Here is a 15651-nt window from a genome sequence, read left to right on the forward strand (position 1 = left end):
TTCTACAGAATAAGTTATAATGCCAGGGTGCCGACTTCCAAATGGTATAAATATATAAAGTAGGCAAGTGTGTCTTCCTCGTGGTTTTCTGTTGCTTGCCCTTTTGGCTAACCATCTCACCCCTACCCCATCACCAACAATCTCCCAGAAACCGAAAGCCCTGATCTTACTCACTTCATCCTTACTCTGTTACTCCATCTGGGACTGTCCTATAACTGCAGTTCCTCTCCTAACACCGCATATGGCTGTCCTTTGTTCCTCCTCTTGGCCTCTTATGAGCTATTAAAACAAGCCATTATGAAGTCAGACAATAACAGCTGATATTACATTTCCCTTTAAAAATGTATTTGGAAGGTAACTTTTGATATATTCATTGAAGGGAGTCACAGAAACTTCCCCAGGAGAAGGGATAAGCTACCCACTCCAGTTTTTTGGGGTTTCCCCTGTGGCTCAGTCGGTAAAGAATCCCACTTGCAATGCAGGAGACCTGGGTTTGATCTCCCTGGGTTGGGAAGATACCCTGGAGGAGGGCATGGCAACCCACTCCAGTATTCTTGCATGGAGAATCCCCATGGACAGAGTAGCCCGGGGGGCTACAGTCCTTGGAGTCACAAAGAGTCAGATGCAACTAAGCACACAGCACAACAGAAACCTCAGGTCTATCAGTAGCGTGCCATTAAGTTTTATAGGAGGTCCTCAGCATACCACAGCAGTTATTTATTATATTAAATGTAGAGCCAAATGGGCTTCCATGGAGCCAGTTCACCTGAAAGAATACGGTTTGTTTTATTTCATTGCAGATTACTAGATTTAAAACAAAATTAAATGAAAGCCATGAGAAACAACATATCAAGTCTCTTTAATAGTATGTGTATTACTATTCAAATTCCTGCATGAAAGTATACTTCAATAGTCAGTTATAAAAAACATTTAAGCAAAGTCCTCTGTTTTGCTAAGTTGACCTCTAAATTTATGGATTAATTAAAGAACATTCAGGAATACAGGGTAATAAAATTGCCTAGCCACTATGTAATAATATATTGTACCTAAAAGTGGTAATGGCATCTAGCTGAGTTATTACACACACACACACACGCGCACACACACACACGCACACTCACACACACAGGGGAGTCAGACATGACATTCCTGAAGCAAGGGAGAAAGCGTAATTGAAGCCCTTCTAAGAAATATCAATACAAAAACATGACGTGTTTTTGCTAGTAACCTCATGGGCTTTTGAAAAAAAATAATGAATATAAGAAACCAAGCAATATTCACAAACAGGGGCAATTTGATTTAGTGACTGAGTGTGTACTTGGGAGTCAGACAGATCTGGGTAAGAATGCCAGCTCTGCCATATAATTGTGTGAACTTGGACAACATATCTCTAAGTATTCATTCTCTTATCCTAAAGCGATAATAGCAATCTTTGACTCACAGAATCTTTTTAAGAACAAACCATAAAATGCTTGGCACAGTGCCTGGCACACAGAGAGCCCTAACAAATCTCCCTTCCACATTCCCCTCTCACTGCATACAATATGCGATATTTTCTTGCTTGAATCAGATTTAACAGGCAACAACTACTCTGCCCGCGTTGCAGAAGTTTCGGGAGGTATATTAGAACTCCTCTGGCTGAATGCCCACTATGAGAGACTTGGATTCTTGAAGCCCCGAGTCCTCCTGCAGCTCAGTCCACTCAAGTTCGGGTGTCACCTGGCCCTCTCCACGCTCCCTGGGGGCACCTGAGCTCAGCGAGCCAGTCTAAGTGCAAATCATCTGGCCGCTACTGTTTGTCTTGAGTAACACAGTCCTTTTTCTCTGACCCAGGAATCTTGTGTCTTCTGATGCATCTGTGAAACTGTGAAATTTGTCTGCTTGAAAATAGAGTGAAGTCTCAAATACCTTACAGGGCTTGATGCCCATCATTAAAAATTGGATGTGGGGGGTAATGTGACCACATGATGAATACAATGAAGCCCCCTCTCCCTCCCCTACTTTCAGACACACATACATGTATTCAAATCGGGATATTTTAAAAAAAATTACCTACTAAATACAGGGAAACCTGATTTCAAGGACACAGGCTGTGTGACTAGATATGTATGAGTCATGGTCTGTTGAGTCGCTCTAATTGGCACTCCTGCAGCTGGAAGACTCATCATCAAGAGCCAGGTCATTTGCTGATGGCAATGAATTCTTGCCTAATTTTAAAAAATGAGGAGTTCAAATAAATCATCATGAAATGTGTCTGGGCTCTTCAAGTCTCCAATGGGTCAGTTAGGCACATCCACCTAACTGGGCGACAAGCTAAGAAATAAGATTGATCTGAAAATCCCTACCAATATTTTCTGTTATTTGCAGTCCTTTTTTACTATCTGAAATCCTTTTTTAAAAAACAAACTCTAGGCACCAATGTATTCAAAAAAAGAATAACTTTCATATCTGATGTCAGCTCCAAAGCTCCCCTTAATGCCTCTCAACCACCTCCTGCCATCACATTCACTGGTCAAAAAGAAAATAAAGACGGAAACAAGGATAAGAAGATGAAAGATGGAAATGGCCCTGCCTTTGGCAGAGGCTTTCTGAAGATCTTTCCTAGGTAATGATGCACCCTTACCTGCACCTGTGTCAGTCTCCAGCTTCCTTGAGAGCTTCTCTCCTTCGTCTGTGCTGCTAACACCAGACTTGTAGTCGTAGTGGCAATAGAGGCTAGAGTCCACAGCTTCAGCTGCTACCTGTTCAACTGATTGGAGACCACATAAAATATCAAAAGGTATTAAAAACAGGTCAAGGAAACATTGTAAGTGAAACAGCAGCAAGTGGGGTTAATTTAAAAGCATTCACGTTAAGACCCTGTTTTTAAAATGTCAGGATTAAACAATGTCCAAGCTATGATTTCAAAATGAAAAAAAAAATAGGAAATCATGAAGTAAAGAAATCCGTGCAAAGAGATACTTACATTAAAAAAAAAAAAAAAAAACAGAGGCAACAGCCAGAAGCAGAGACAGATTTGCCAAAGGCACATGCAATGAAATGACTGTAAAGGAATTTAGTTGCCTTTTCCTTTTTAGAAACGTGTTATGGCTTTTATAATCCCAATCATCACTAGATTCTTTTAGATCTCTAAAACTACCAGAACCGTAGCATAAGCATTTTATCCGTTAGTAGATATTTCAGTGATGTGACCCCAACACTCCATGTGGACAGAGCAGAAAAGATATTGCATAATTCCTATAAATTTGACAGTAAAAGCTGCTGTAGACATTTCTGTTTACCTGCACTGATTACTAGCACTGAGCTTTAGGAACGCAAAGAACTAAAGAGATCAAGTTCCATACTAACTGTGTCACCTTGGGTAAGTTCTTTGGCCTAAGGCTCAGTCTCATCTTCAGTATACTCATCTGTCAAAAAGAGATATCTTAGTGATTAAATGGGGAGCATTACATGAAATAATACCTGTGGAACATGTTTATGTTTAACTTATTAGCAAGTGCCTAAGCACCTAATGGGGCTTCCTTGGAGGCTCAGTTGGTAAAGAATCTGCCTACAATCAGGAGACCTGAGTTTTATCCCTGGGTTGGGAAGATCCCCTGGAGAAAAGCATGGCAACCCACTCCTGGAGAGTGGAGAATTCTTGCCTGGAGAATCCCCATGGACAGAAGAGCCTGGCAGGTTACAGTCCATCCTTGTCTACATCCCTTGCTTATCATCAGATCCTGTGTCCCTAAATCTCTGACAGCTATCATCACATCACTTCCTGGTTAACAGAAGTTCACAGAAGAATACTAGACCTAGATTATCCCTTTTATATAAAAACATATTTTCTCCAAAATATCCTCCCTCTCTATCTTTCTCTCCCTTTCTTTCTTTGCTTCCCTTCTCTCTTACTTTCTTGCTTTCTTTCCTCTCAGATAGGCTGATCCAGTTGATCCAGAGACTGTACTTCAAGAAAAGAACTAGAATGTGATCCCTTGTTCAGTTTAAGGTGAGTTGTTAAGAGGCAATTAGTTACCTACTCATCCCTCTGTGTTTGGAAACAAATAGTGAGATATCTGGTTCACATAGCTTTCGGGGAAAAAATGGAAAGAATTAACTGCATTAATCTTAAGAGAAAAAAAAAGGTGGAAGTGGAAAGAAGTGCATCACATAGGCCAAATGTATTCTCTGTAAGCAGTCTTTGAGCATCAGTTTTCCTCACTCATCCAATCCACCAAATATAAAAAGTTTTTTTTTTAATAATAATAATATAGTTTAGAGATGACATCAACTCATGAAAATTAGGTTATCATTGTATTTTCTTTTTTTAAATCAAGTCAATCCTTATTTAATAACTTTATAACATAGTATATATAAGTTAGATATCATCTTTCCTACTATACTAATGCTGGCACTGTTTAACTAGAGAGTCTAAATTAACAGTGTTTTAGGTCTTTGTGTATAAATCTGCTTGACCTACTAAGCAACAGAAATCCCAAGGTTGGCAGGACAGGAGGGTGGAGGGGAATCTGATTTGGTATCAATTACTGAAGCTCTGTTTCATCAGAGCCAACAGGACATCTAAGCTTTTCCCCAAGTAGTCCACAGGCTATAAAGAAATATGGTTTACTATACAGTTATAGAATCGTTATGTTGTATACTTGAAATTAATATAATGTGGTGTGTCAATGATACCTTAATAAAATATTTAATATGATTTACAATAATAATAACTAAAATAAACAATTAGCAGCTATTGAACCAAAAGACTATTCTAAGATGCCAAACAGTACTAGCACAATCTGTAAATTACAGACTCACTCAGAATTTCCTGAAGCATGTAGTCCTTCTTTCTCAGGACTGTAATCACCACTTGCCCATGTCAGCTAGCTTGCTCCTGGAGGGTTAGGCTTTGGAAGTCAATGACAGCCTGTACAGGTAGGTGCTGCCTGATTCAGATTTAGCAAAAATGGGACACTGGCCTGAGCATCAAGGATTTATTAGGTGAGAGATCAGAAAAGGCCTTACTTGGTCATTTTTTTCTCAGATGTTCTTTTGAAACTGAAACTTAAAAGCAAGACCTCAGCCAGTGTCTAACCTTGACCATTTCCCACCTACTGTATGGGAGGACAGTGCATGCTGAGACTCCCGTGTCAGCAGTGTGACACATTGCCCTGTTTCCTCTATCTATTTAGCTCTTCATCCCTCAAGGCTCTGCTCCTTCACCTTGCTATAAAGATGACCATTAAAAGCAAACAGAACTGTCAGTTCCCATAGCATCTGCAGCAAAATGGAAGAGGCTCATACAGAGAATTCCATAGGAAAACATCTTTTCAACTCAAATGCTATAGGATACTTCGAGATATTTTTAAAATACCAAAATATTATTACATTACAGTATTAGCTTTCTATTATGAGAACATTTTACAAATAATATATGTTACTTTTCCCAAGTATGAAAAGAGTACATATTCACTACTTGAACCTTGAAATAATAAACATTTAAAAATGCAGGGACAATACAACTAAATACAACAACAATATCCTATTTTCACCATTCAGAAACAACTACTAGTCAACATTTTGGCAGGTTTCTAAGTATGGGTTTTTTTTTTTACTTTACTACTTCTATAAATAACATTTTGTATCCCATTTTATTCATTTAGCAAAATATTGTGACTGTTTCCATGTATCATTTAATAAGAACTATTCTTCAATAACTGCATGGAATATTCTAATAAAGATTTACTAAAATTTGGCTAACCAATTGCCTGGCGTTAAATGTTGAATTGTTTCTATTTTTTGTGATTATAAAGCTACTTCAAATATAGCTCATAATAATTTTATTATTTCTGACTATTGCCTCAGTATAAATTCTTGGAATTGGAATTATTGGGTCAAAAAGCATGATGACTTTTAGACACTTTTGATACATGTTTCTCTATGTTCTTCAAAAAAGGAGTTATCAATTAATAATTTCACCTCTAATGATAAGGGGTCTTACGTCCCTGTACTATTACAGCCAGTTTTTCAGTTTCCACCAATTCCTTCTAAATTTGATAATTTAGTCATTGAAAAGTGGTGGCAAGGATATGGTTTTCAATATTAGTAGGCAAGCTTTCTAAATTCATTCCCTTTCCTCTGCTTCTTTTGAAGCTAAACAAACCAGCAATTCTGTATCAGAAGAAAGTTTTGCCAAGAATTGTTTATCTGAATTTTAAGAGCCTAAGAAGACTCTGATGCTGGGAGGGATTGGGGGCAGGAGGAGAAGCGGACGACAGAGGATGAGATGGCTGGATGGCATCGCAGACTCGATGGACGTGAGTCTGCGTGAACTCCGGGAGTTGGTGATGGACAGGGAGGCCTGGCGTGCTGCAGTTCATGGGGTCGCAGAGAGTCGGACACAACTGAGCAACTGAACTGAACTGAACTGAACTGAAGAAGGCCATATAAACAGAGTAAATAGATATCCAGGTTTATTCCAAGTTCCCGGTCACTTTGAAAACTATGACTATTCTTTGATCACTTTTTGTGTCGCCAATCAGTTATCTTCCCAGCAACTCACTATGACAAAATTCATGACTAACATTATCTACCTACACAGTGAAGATGTTCGTATGTTACCTTTGGCACTGAAACATGGCTTACAAAAAACCCAGGATTAATTACAACTCAAGACCACACCTGTTCAAAGATAACATTCAGAAAGCTAAGGTCTATCCTCTACACAGTGGCGAGAAGAATCTTTTCAAAACTTTACGCTCATGTCATTTGTATGCTCTGATTTTTCCAGTGACTTCCTATCGCAGAATAAAATCCTCCTAATGGCATAAGGCTTTTTTTCCCTCTGGCCTCATCTTCTCCCACTCTCAGCTTGTCCATTCTGCTGCTGTCACACTGACCTCCTTCCAAATTCTTCACTCAAAAACTATGCCCCCAATTTAGACTCTGCATTTGCTGGGCTCTCTGCTTCTTGTGCTTCTTCAAATGACAGAGTGACTGACCCCTGCACCTCATTTCCCTCTCTGCCCAAGTGTCCCCTCACTGAGAGAGGCCAGCCCTAAAAAACACTACCCCTTCCTCAAACCATCACTCTATCTCCTTGCCTTGATTTTCTCTTCTGCTAGCACTTAGCCCATATGCCCCATTACATGTTTGTTTTTCACTTATTGGGCATATCTCTTCCCAGAATATAAACTTCAATATAGGCAAGCACTTTGTTATGTTCACACCGAGAACAGTGTGGCATAAAACAGATATCTAACAAATATTTCAGAAGGAATCTATGAAAACAAATAGCTAGATGCTTTCACAATTCACTCAGAAATTGTATTTAGAACTGCAACTCTTAATGCATGATTTTCTTGTTCTTTCATCAAGACCATTCTATCCTGCCTACATGATGATAAAATTGCATTTTATTTAAATCCTACTGTTAAGGTTTATATTACTTGGCCAAGCACTATGACTTCTTCTGATTCAAATATGAAAGTATAAAATGCCTACTTCTATATACATTTTACATTATATAAAACTTTATTCTTAATATTTTATTTATATTCATAATGTATAAATTATATTAACTTCACAAATTAAGGCACATGAATTATTCCACCATGAGAATACAATGTGTCACAATGCATTAAGACAGCTTGAACTAAAAATAACAGAGAAAACTAAACACATTTAAATAACACTATGCTCTATAATACTGAATTAACTCCCAAGGACACTATCTCATTGTAGCTAGCAACTATAATCTTTTACTTTACCCACTTCACTGCATACGACTTATCTTTTCTATAAATTCACCTGATTTTTTGGTGGACTGGACAAAACCTAATTAAGTGTGACATATCATAAAATACTTAGAAGGAAGCTATCACTTTATGTTATCAACATGAAAGGTATGAAGGCATTAAATGCAGTACTTTACAAATTTATCCATTGCTATAAGTGAAAACAATTCAGATTAAGTTATATTAAGTTAGACACAACAAAACATCATTAATTGTGTGTGACTTTTTGGCACTGAGACGTTCTTAACATAATCACAATTTTTATCCGAAGTCTAGTGGAAAATGATTAATTCAGTACTATGCAAAATGAGATAGAATCTTTTACACATTATCTCAGCCCCCATTTCATTTCAACCTAAGGTTCTAATCAGGGAGCTAAGTAAAATATTAAAATATACACATTTCAATCTTCACTAGCTTTCTGGTTTAATTTATATAAGCTAACTTTTGCAGCAGAGTCACCTAAATGACCTTCATTTCAAGCACATAACTTTGGTTCCATCCCTTTCTCCCTCAGCCACCTAAGTGAAGATTTAATTAAGGAGAAGGAATCACCATAGCCTCTCTGCTTGGCATCAATATAACACATGATGCATTCAAGATCTGGTTTGTTTTATCTGAAATTTTCTTAGGAATGTTTACTCATATAAAGACTTTTGAGAATATTTGTTATTACCTATTATTTTAAATATTTACAAATTTATTGCATCATTTCCTTAAGTTTATTTTAAAAACATCAGTACCCAACTGTTATTAATCTACTAATCCTTAGAGGTTTTGATACCATAATTCTTTTACATTATCCTGAGTATTTTACAAGATCCTTGTGCTATTTTGCTTATAAATGACTTATTTTCCACTGTCCTTTAAACTGTCTGCCTTTAGGTCTCTCTAACCTAGAAATTTTATTCCTTTGTGGAAGATAGGCCATAAAACAAATCTACCAATTCTTACACAGAAAGCATTATTTAAGAAAAGTTGCAGAGTTATAAGATACTAAGGCGATACAATGGCATAAAATGTACAGTAAATAATAAAAGTACAGTCATATATGCAGATATGAAAAGATATTCAAGATATAGTGTTAAGTGAAAACAACTTGTAAAACAAAATGCATCATGTTTCTATCTGCGTATAAAAGTGACACCTGTATATATATATGTAATATGTAGAAGGCAATGGCACCCGACTCCAGTACTCCTGGAAAATCCCATGGATGGAGGAGCCTGGAAGGCTGCAATCCATGGGGTTGCTGAGGGTCGACACGACTGAGCGACTTCATTTTCACTTTTCACTTTCATGCATTGGAGAAGGAAATGGCAACCCACTCCAGTGTTCTTGCCTGGAGAATCCCAGGGACAGGGGAGCTTGGTGGGCTGCCGTCTGTGGGGTCGCACAGAGTCGGACACGACTGAAGCGACACAGCAGCAGTATATATATAATATGACACATGTAGATATGTTTATAGAGAGAGAAACTTTTCTGAAATCATGCACACAAAAAAATACTTATCCACAGTTGCTCAGGAACTGAAAATATTGCTCAGGAAATAGAGAAAAGGCCAGGCAAGGCCCTAGCTTTCATCTTATTGTCATCCATTCTGTATTATGAAAACTTTTCAACCAATCTTTTATAAGAAAAAAAATTGTTTCAAAAACTTTAAAATGTCTATTACCTTTGATCCAGAAATTAAACTTCTTGGAAACTAGCCTAAGAAAATAATTATTAACTTTAAGTTATCTTAGGTAATAAGATATTAGCGCACTATTAACAGTAGTGAAAATAGGGGAAAACTTAGGGAAATGGTAAAATTATGAAAAAAAACACAGGATGGAATAATACACAGACATTAAACATATTCATGAAGATTACATAATAACATAAAAATGTTTATGTTATAAGGTTAAGAATAAAAAGCAAAATACAACATTTTATAGAAATATGACAACATAGATTTGTAAACTCTAACTTTAGAAATAAAAAGCCTGACCAAATGTTGAAAGTGATTTTTGTGTGTGATAAATCCATAGATATTTTGAAGACCACTATTCACAATCTCCTAAATGTTATTTTGTAAGCTATTAATGAAAAATAAACACCAAAAGAGGTCTGGTACATACATACAGTTCAGTTCAGTCACTTGGTCATGTCCAACTCTTTGTGACCCCATAGACTGGAACACGCCATGCTCCCTGTCCATCACTAACTCCTGGAGCTTGCTCAAACTCATGTTCATTGACTCGGTGATGCCATACAACCATCTCATCCTCTGTCTTACCCTTCTCCTCCCATCTTCAATCTTTCCCAGCATCAGGGTCTTTTCCAATGATTCAGTTCTTTGCATCAGGTGGCCAAAGTATTGGAGTTTCAGCTTCAACATAAGGATCCTCCCAATATTCAGGACTGATTTCCTTTAGGATAGACTGGTTGGATCTCCTTGCAGTCCAAGGGACGCTCAAGAGTCTTCTCCAACACCGCAGTTCAAAAGCATCAATTCTTCAGCGCTCAGCCTTCTTTATAGTCCAACTCTCACATCCATACATGACCACTGGAAAAATCATAGCTTTGACAAGATGGATCTTTGTTGGCAAGTAATATCTCTGCTTTTTAATATGCTGTCTAGACTGATCATAGCTTTCTTTCCAAGGATCAAGTGTCTTTTAATTTCATGGCTGCAGTCACCATCTGCATTGATTTTGGAGCGCCCCAAAATAAAGTCTCTCACTGTTTCCATTGTTTCCCCATCTATTTCCCATGAAGTGATGGGACCAGATGCCATGATCTTCGTTTTCTGAATGTTGAGTTTTAAGCCAACTTTTAAAGTCTCCTCTTTCACTTTCATCAAGAGGCTCTTTAGTTCTTCTTCACTTTCTGCCATAAGGGTGGTGTCATCTGCATATCTGAGGTTATATATTTCTCCCAGCAATCTTGATTTCACCCTGTGCTTCATCCAGCCCAGCTTTCACCTGATGTACTCTGCATATAAGTTAAATAAACAGGGTGACAATATACAGACTTGACATACTCCTTTCCCAATTTAGAACCAGTCTGTTGTCCCATGTCCAGTTCTAACTGTTTCTTCTTGACCTGCAAACAGACTTCTCAAGAGGCAGGTCAGGTGGTCTGCTATTCCCATCTCTTGAAGAATTGTCCACAGTTTGTTGTGATCTACACAAAGGCTTTGGTGTAGTCAATAAAGCAGAAGTAGATGTTTTTCTGGAACTCTCTTGCTTTTTCTATGATCCATGGATATTGGTAATTTGATCTCTGGTTCCTCTGCCTTTTCTAAACCCAGCTTGAACATCTGGAACATTCACAGTTCACATACTGTTGAAGCCTGGCTTGGAGAATTTTGAGTATTACTTTGCTAGCATGTGAAATGATTGAAATTGTGTGGTAGTTTGAGCATTCTTTGGCATTGCCTTTCTTTGGGATTGGAATGAAAACTGACCTTTTTCCAGTCCTGTGGCCACTGCTGAGTTTTCCAAATTTGTTGGCATATTGAGTGTAGCACTTTCACAACATCATCTTTTAGGATTTGAAATAGCTCAACTGGAATTCCATCACCCCACTAGCTTTGTTTTAGTGATGCTTCCTAAGGCCCACTCGACTTCAGACTCTAGGATGTCTGGCTCTAGGTGAGTGATCACACCATCGTGGTTATATGGGTCATGAAGATCTTTTTTGAATAGTTCTGTTTTTGCCACCTCTTCTTTATATCTTCTGCTTCTGTTAGGTCCATATAATTTCTGCCCTTTATCGAGCCCATCTTTGCATGAAAATTTCCCTTGGTATCTTTAATTCTCTCGGAACGATCTCTAGTCTTTCCCATTCTATTGTTTTCCTCTATTTCTTTGCACTGATTCCTGAAGAAGGCATTCTTATCTCTCCTTGCTACTCTTTGGAACTCTTCATTCAAATGGGTATATATTTCCTTTTCTTCTTTGCCTTTAGCTTCTCTTCTTTTCTCAGCTATTTGTAAGACCTCGTTAAGCAACTTTTAGCCTTTCTTTTTCTTGGGCATGATCTTGATCACTGCCTCCTGTAATATGTCACGAACCTCCAGCCATAGTTCTTTATACATTAGATCATAAGAAAGTAATAAACCTTGCCATCTAATGTTGAACTCATTTGAATGAAAAGATAACAAAATGTTTTAAAACTATAGAAGCGATCAAGTCAAGAACACAGATTTCCCATAATAGTTGAGAAAAACAATAAAGCTGTACACTTTTCATTTCACAAATCCAGAGGGAAAACCCACACTTTTCCAAGTGACATGATTCTAGTTGAATGCTTCTATTAGTCTATGCATCACCTAATTAGAGCCCATATTATGTGCAGATTATATTACAGAAAGCTGTCTACTTTCATAAATCCAAGTAAACAATCTAGTTTTCTGATGCAGAAATAAATGAAATAATAATGTCAAGGTTGCTACTGAACTTTAACATTCTACCTTTTGGGTCAGCAGCTTGCTAAATTGTACAAATATTCTAGATTATATTCCATGTACCAGAACTGAATGATGAAATCCAAGATCAAACTTTTGAATTATTTTATTAAAGAGCTTTAAATGTATTTTAATAGGAATCCTAACTCACATATGGCAAATCATTTTGAAAATGTAGAGGGTCTTAATGTTATAATTCTAGGGCAGAGATTGGCAAACTTTTTCTGTGAAGGGCCAGACAGTGAATCCTGAGGGCTTCGAGGGCCATAAAGTCTCTGTTGCAGCTACTCAACTCTGTCCTTGTAGAGCAAAAGCTGCAACAGAGAATATGTAAATAAATAAGCATGACTCTTTTCAATGAAACTTTATTTTCTGGAACTGTAATATGAATTTAATATAATTTTCATGAGTTATCACATATTCTTTTGATTTTTTCCAATCATTTAAAAACGAAAAAAAAAATTTCTTAGCTCACAGGCAATACAAAAAGAAAAGTGGTAGGCCAGATTCAGCCTGTGGGCTGAAGTTTGTCAAACTGTTCATCAGAGTTTTTAACTTATTCTAAGCTGATATCCTACTGGAGAGAAGGCTGAGCGCCGAAGAACTGATGCTTTTGAACTGTGGTGTTGGAGAAGACTCTTGAGAGTCCCTTGGACTGCAAGGAGATCTAACCAGTCCATTCTGAAGGAGATCAACCCTGGGATTTCTTTGGAAGGAATGATGCTAAAGCTGAAACTCCAGTACTTTGGCCACCTCATGCGAAGAGTTGACTCATTGGAAAAGACTCTGATGCTGGGAGGGATTGGGGGCAGGAGGAGAAGGGGACGACAGAGGATGAGATGGCTGGATGGCATCACTGACTCAATGGAAGCGAGTCTAAGTGACCTCCGGGAGTTGGTGATGGACAGGGAGGCCTGGTGTGCTGCGATTCATGGGGTCGCAAAGAGTTGGACACGACTGAGTGACTGAACTAAAAAAAAAAAAAAAACTAAGCTAATATCCCTTGCTACTTCCCCATATTCAGCATGCTTTTATCTTCCTCCATCCCACCTTCAAAATCTTATCTAACCTCTAAAGTCCTCAAATATGTCCTTCATGAAAACTTTCTAGGTGTTCTTTATCAAATGGGCCTTCTCTTCCTTTGAAACTTTCATTTGTACTTTCTCTGGTTTTATACATGACTACTGACCTTGTCCAGTTATGTATATGCCAAGCCTTCCTTTTAACACTTTGTGGATGAAACCCTCTCTTCAGTTCAGTTCATTTCAGTTCAGTTCAATTACTCAGTCATGTCCACCTCTTTGCGACCCCATGGACTGCAGCACACCAGGCCTCCCTGTCCATCACCAACTCCCAGAGTTTACTCAAACACATGTCCATTGAGTCGATGATGCCATCCAACCATCTCATCCTTTGTCATTCCTGTTCTCTCCTGCCTTCAATTCTGTCCCAGAATCAGGGTCTTTTCTAATGAAACTCTCTCTTACACATTTCTTAGTGGCCATGGTGCATGGCAGAAGGTTAATGATGATCGTTGAATGGAAAGATAACTATTTGACATCCTCAATTCCTGGATATGGGCCCCAGTGGTTTAATAACAGCTTTTAAGTTTCTAAAAAAAAATATTATAGACATTAAAAATATTCATAAGATTTAAAACATAGATGGATTTTAGTAATATTAAAATGTGACAACAAATTTTACGTTGGAGTCAAAAAGAATGCTCACTATGTTGGTAGAGAAGACAGATGGAGAGATGGGAGAGATATAAGGCACGGGGTGCTATGTGAGAGCCAAATATCCACAGGACACAACTCAGTCCTTTAACTGTCCTCCTGGTGTTGAAAAAGTATCAGACCTTCCACTGCCTGTGGTATCGGGGCCTGATCATCCTGGGACACGTCTTAAGACTTTCAGTGTCACATTGAACTTCCTATACACCCAGGAAACTCCTGGATCAGAAAGTTACTCAGCTTCAGACAACTCAAAATAAAGTTTGGAGATTTCTATGAAATCTTTAAATTTTCATTTAACTCTAAATTCCTACTGCACAGATGCAGTAGGAGATGTTCAGAAACTGGAGCCACTCTCCCTAAATTCACGGTCTAGGAATGTTTCTTATTATCTATATGATCCTTGACATCTTACTTAACCTCTCCAAACCACAATTTTGTCATCTGTTAAAAAAAGAGACAATGACAAGAGAACCTAACTCATGGGGATGCTGGACCATTGTGAGGATTAGGCGAGTTTCTATATGTAAGTGCTTAGCACTATTACATAGGAAGCATCTATCAGTGTTAGCTATAAATACAGATGACTGCATATTTAGAAAAGAACAAATGGCGTTGCTAATACTAAATAACATCTAAGAAGCCACGCATACCCTTGCCTTCAGACATGTATTGTATTTTATTTGATTTTTGAGATAGAACTGCCATAGGAAGGAATTACAGAAAATAGGAGACAAGCTATAGAAGAATTATCAAGTAATTTTTAAAATGCAGTAGAAGGAAAACAGCAAGCTGAAAATACATGTATGGTTATGTAACATAGAGAGAAATAGGAAAAAATTGAATCCTTCTGGCATTATCACAACAGTATTTCCCAAGCTTTGGCAGAATGCAGTGATCAAGATCAGGTTCCATGCACAGGGACAATGGCAGGTCAACTCAAAGGCCATACTTACCACCTTCATCCACCCTATGGGGACCTGCCTTTTTGTCCTTCACCTTAGCAGTGCTTTCTTCCCAAAGCTTACTCCTACTCTTCTCTTTTTCTTCCTTGGAAACATGTTCCCTGGACTTCTCAAACAAGCTCTCTGCAATCACTCCAGTTCCTTTCTCTGCTTCTTGTTCAGGAACATTCTCCAAATTTTCCTCTATCAGCAGAGGCTTGGTCTCCACATCTGTTTCTATTATTTCTTGTTCTTCAATTTCTGGAGAATCTTCAGTTGGAAGGTAGGTTTTCCCTGGCTTATCATTTTCACTCAACTCTTGAGAAGATGGACTTGTGACACTTTCGCTTGGACTGTTTTCAGCATGGGTCTCCTGGTCCCCCAGTGCAGATTCATCTTCACTAGAACTAGAATATGGGTGACTTCTGGATGAGGTTGACGAAGCAGTTTTTCCATCTATGAAAAATAAAAATGATGATATCACTGTATTTTCATAAGGGAAAATTTAATAATTATTGTGGGAATTATGTTCATAATTAATCATATTGACATTTTAAATATAGGTAAGTAGATTTGATTCCCTTTTCCCATATATTCCACACACTTATCATGATAAAGAAAAATCTATGTAATCTGTGAGTCTATAAAAATTTTTAGTAGAAAGTCACATTTGAAAACAAATTTATTTTTTGAAAGCTGTATCATATCATTGGAAAAAAACTATCCGTTTTGTTATAGAA

General features: G+C 37.8%; 1 protein-coding gene across 2 annotated transcripts in view; it reads right to left on the bottom strand.

Moving 5' to 3' along the window:
- ERICH3 (glutamate rich 3) overlaps positions 1 to 15651 on the bottom strand; it is a 126837-nt gene that overhangs the window by 7917 nt on the left and 103269 nt on the right. For both annotated transcript variants that reach the window (XM_069594765.1, XM_069594755.1), the window contains 2 exons: positions 14924 to 15367; positions 2624 to 2749 (listed from right to left, as the gene is read on the bottom strand). In XM_069594765.1, coding sequence (XP_069450866.1) covers positions 2624 to 2749; positions 14924 to 15367 — 570 coding nt within the window. The remainder of the gene's footprint in view (positions 1 to 2623; positions 2750 to 14923; positions 15368 to 15651) is intronic.

This window comes from Ovis canadensis, chromosome 1 (genome assembly GCF_042477335.2).
Source record: "Ovis canadensis isolate MfBH-ARS-UI-01 breed Bighorn chromosome 1, ARS-UI_OviCan_v2, whole genome shotgun sequence".
NCBI classification, from domain to species: Eukaryota; Metazoa; Chordata; class Mammalia; order Artiodactyla; family Bovidae; genus Ovis; species Ovis canadensis.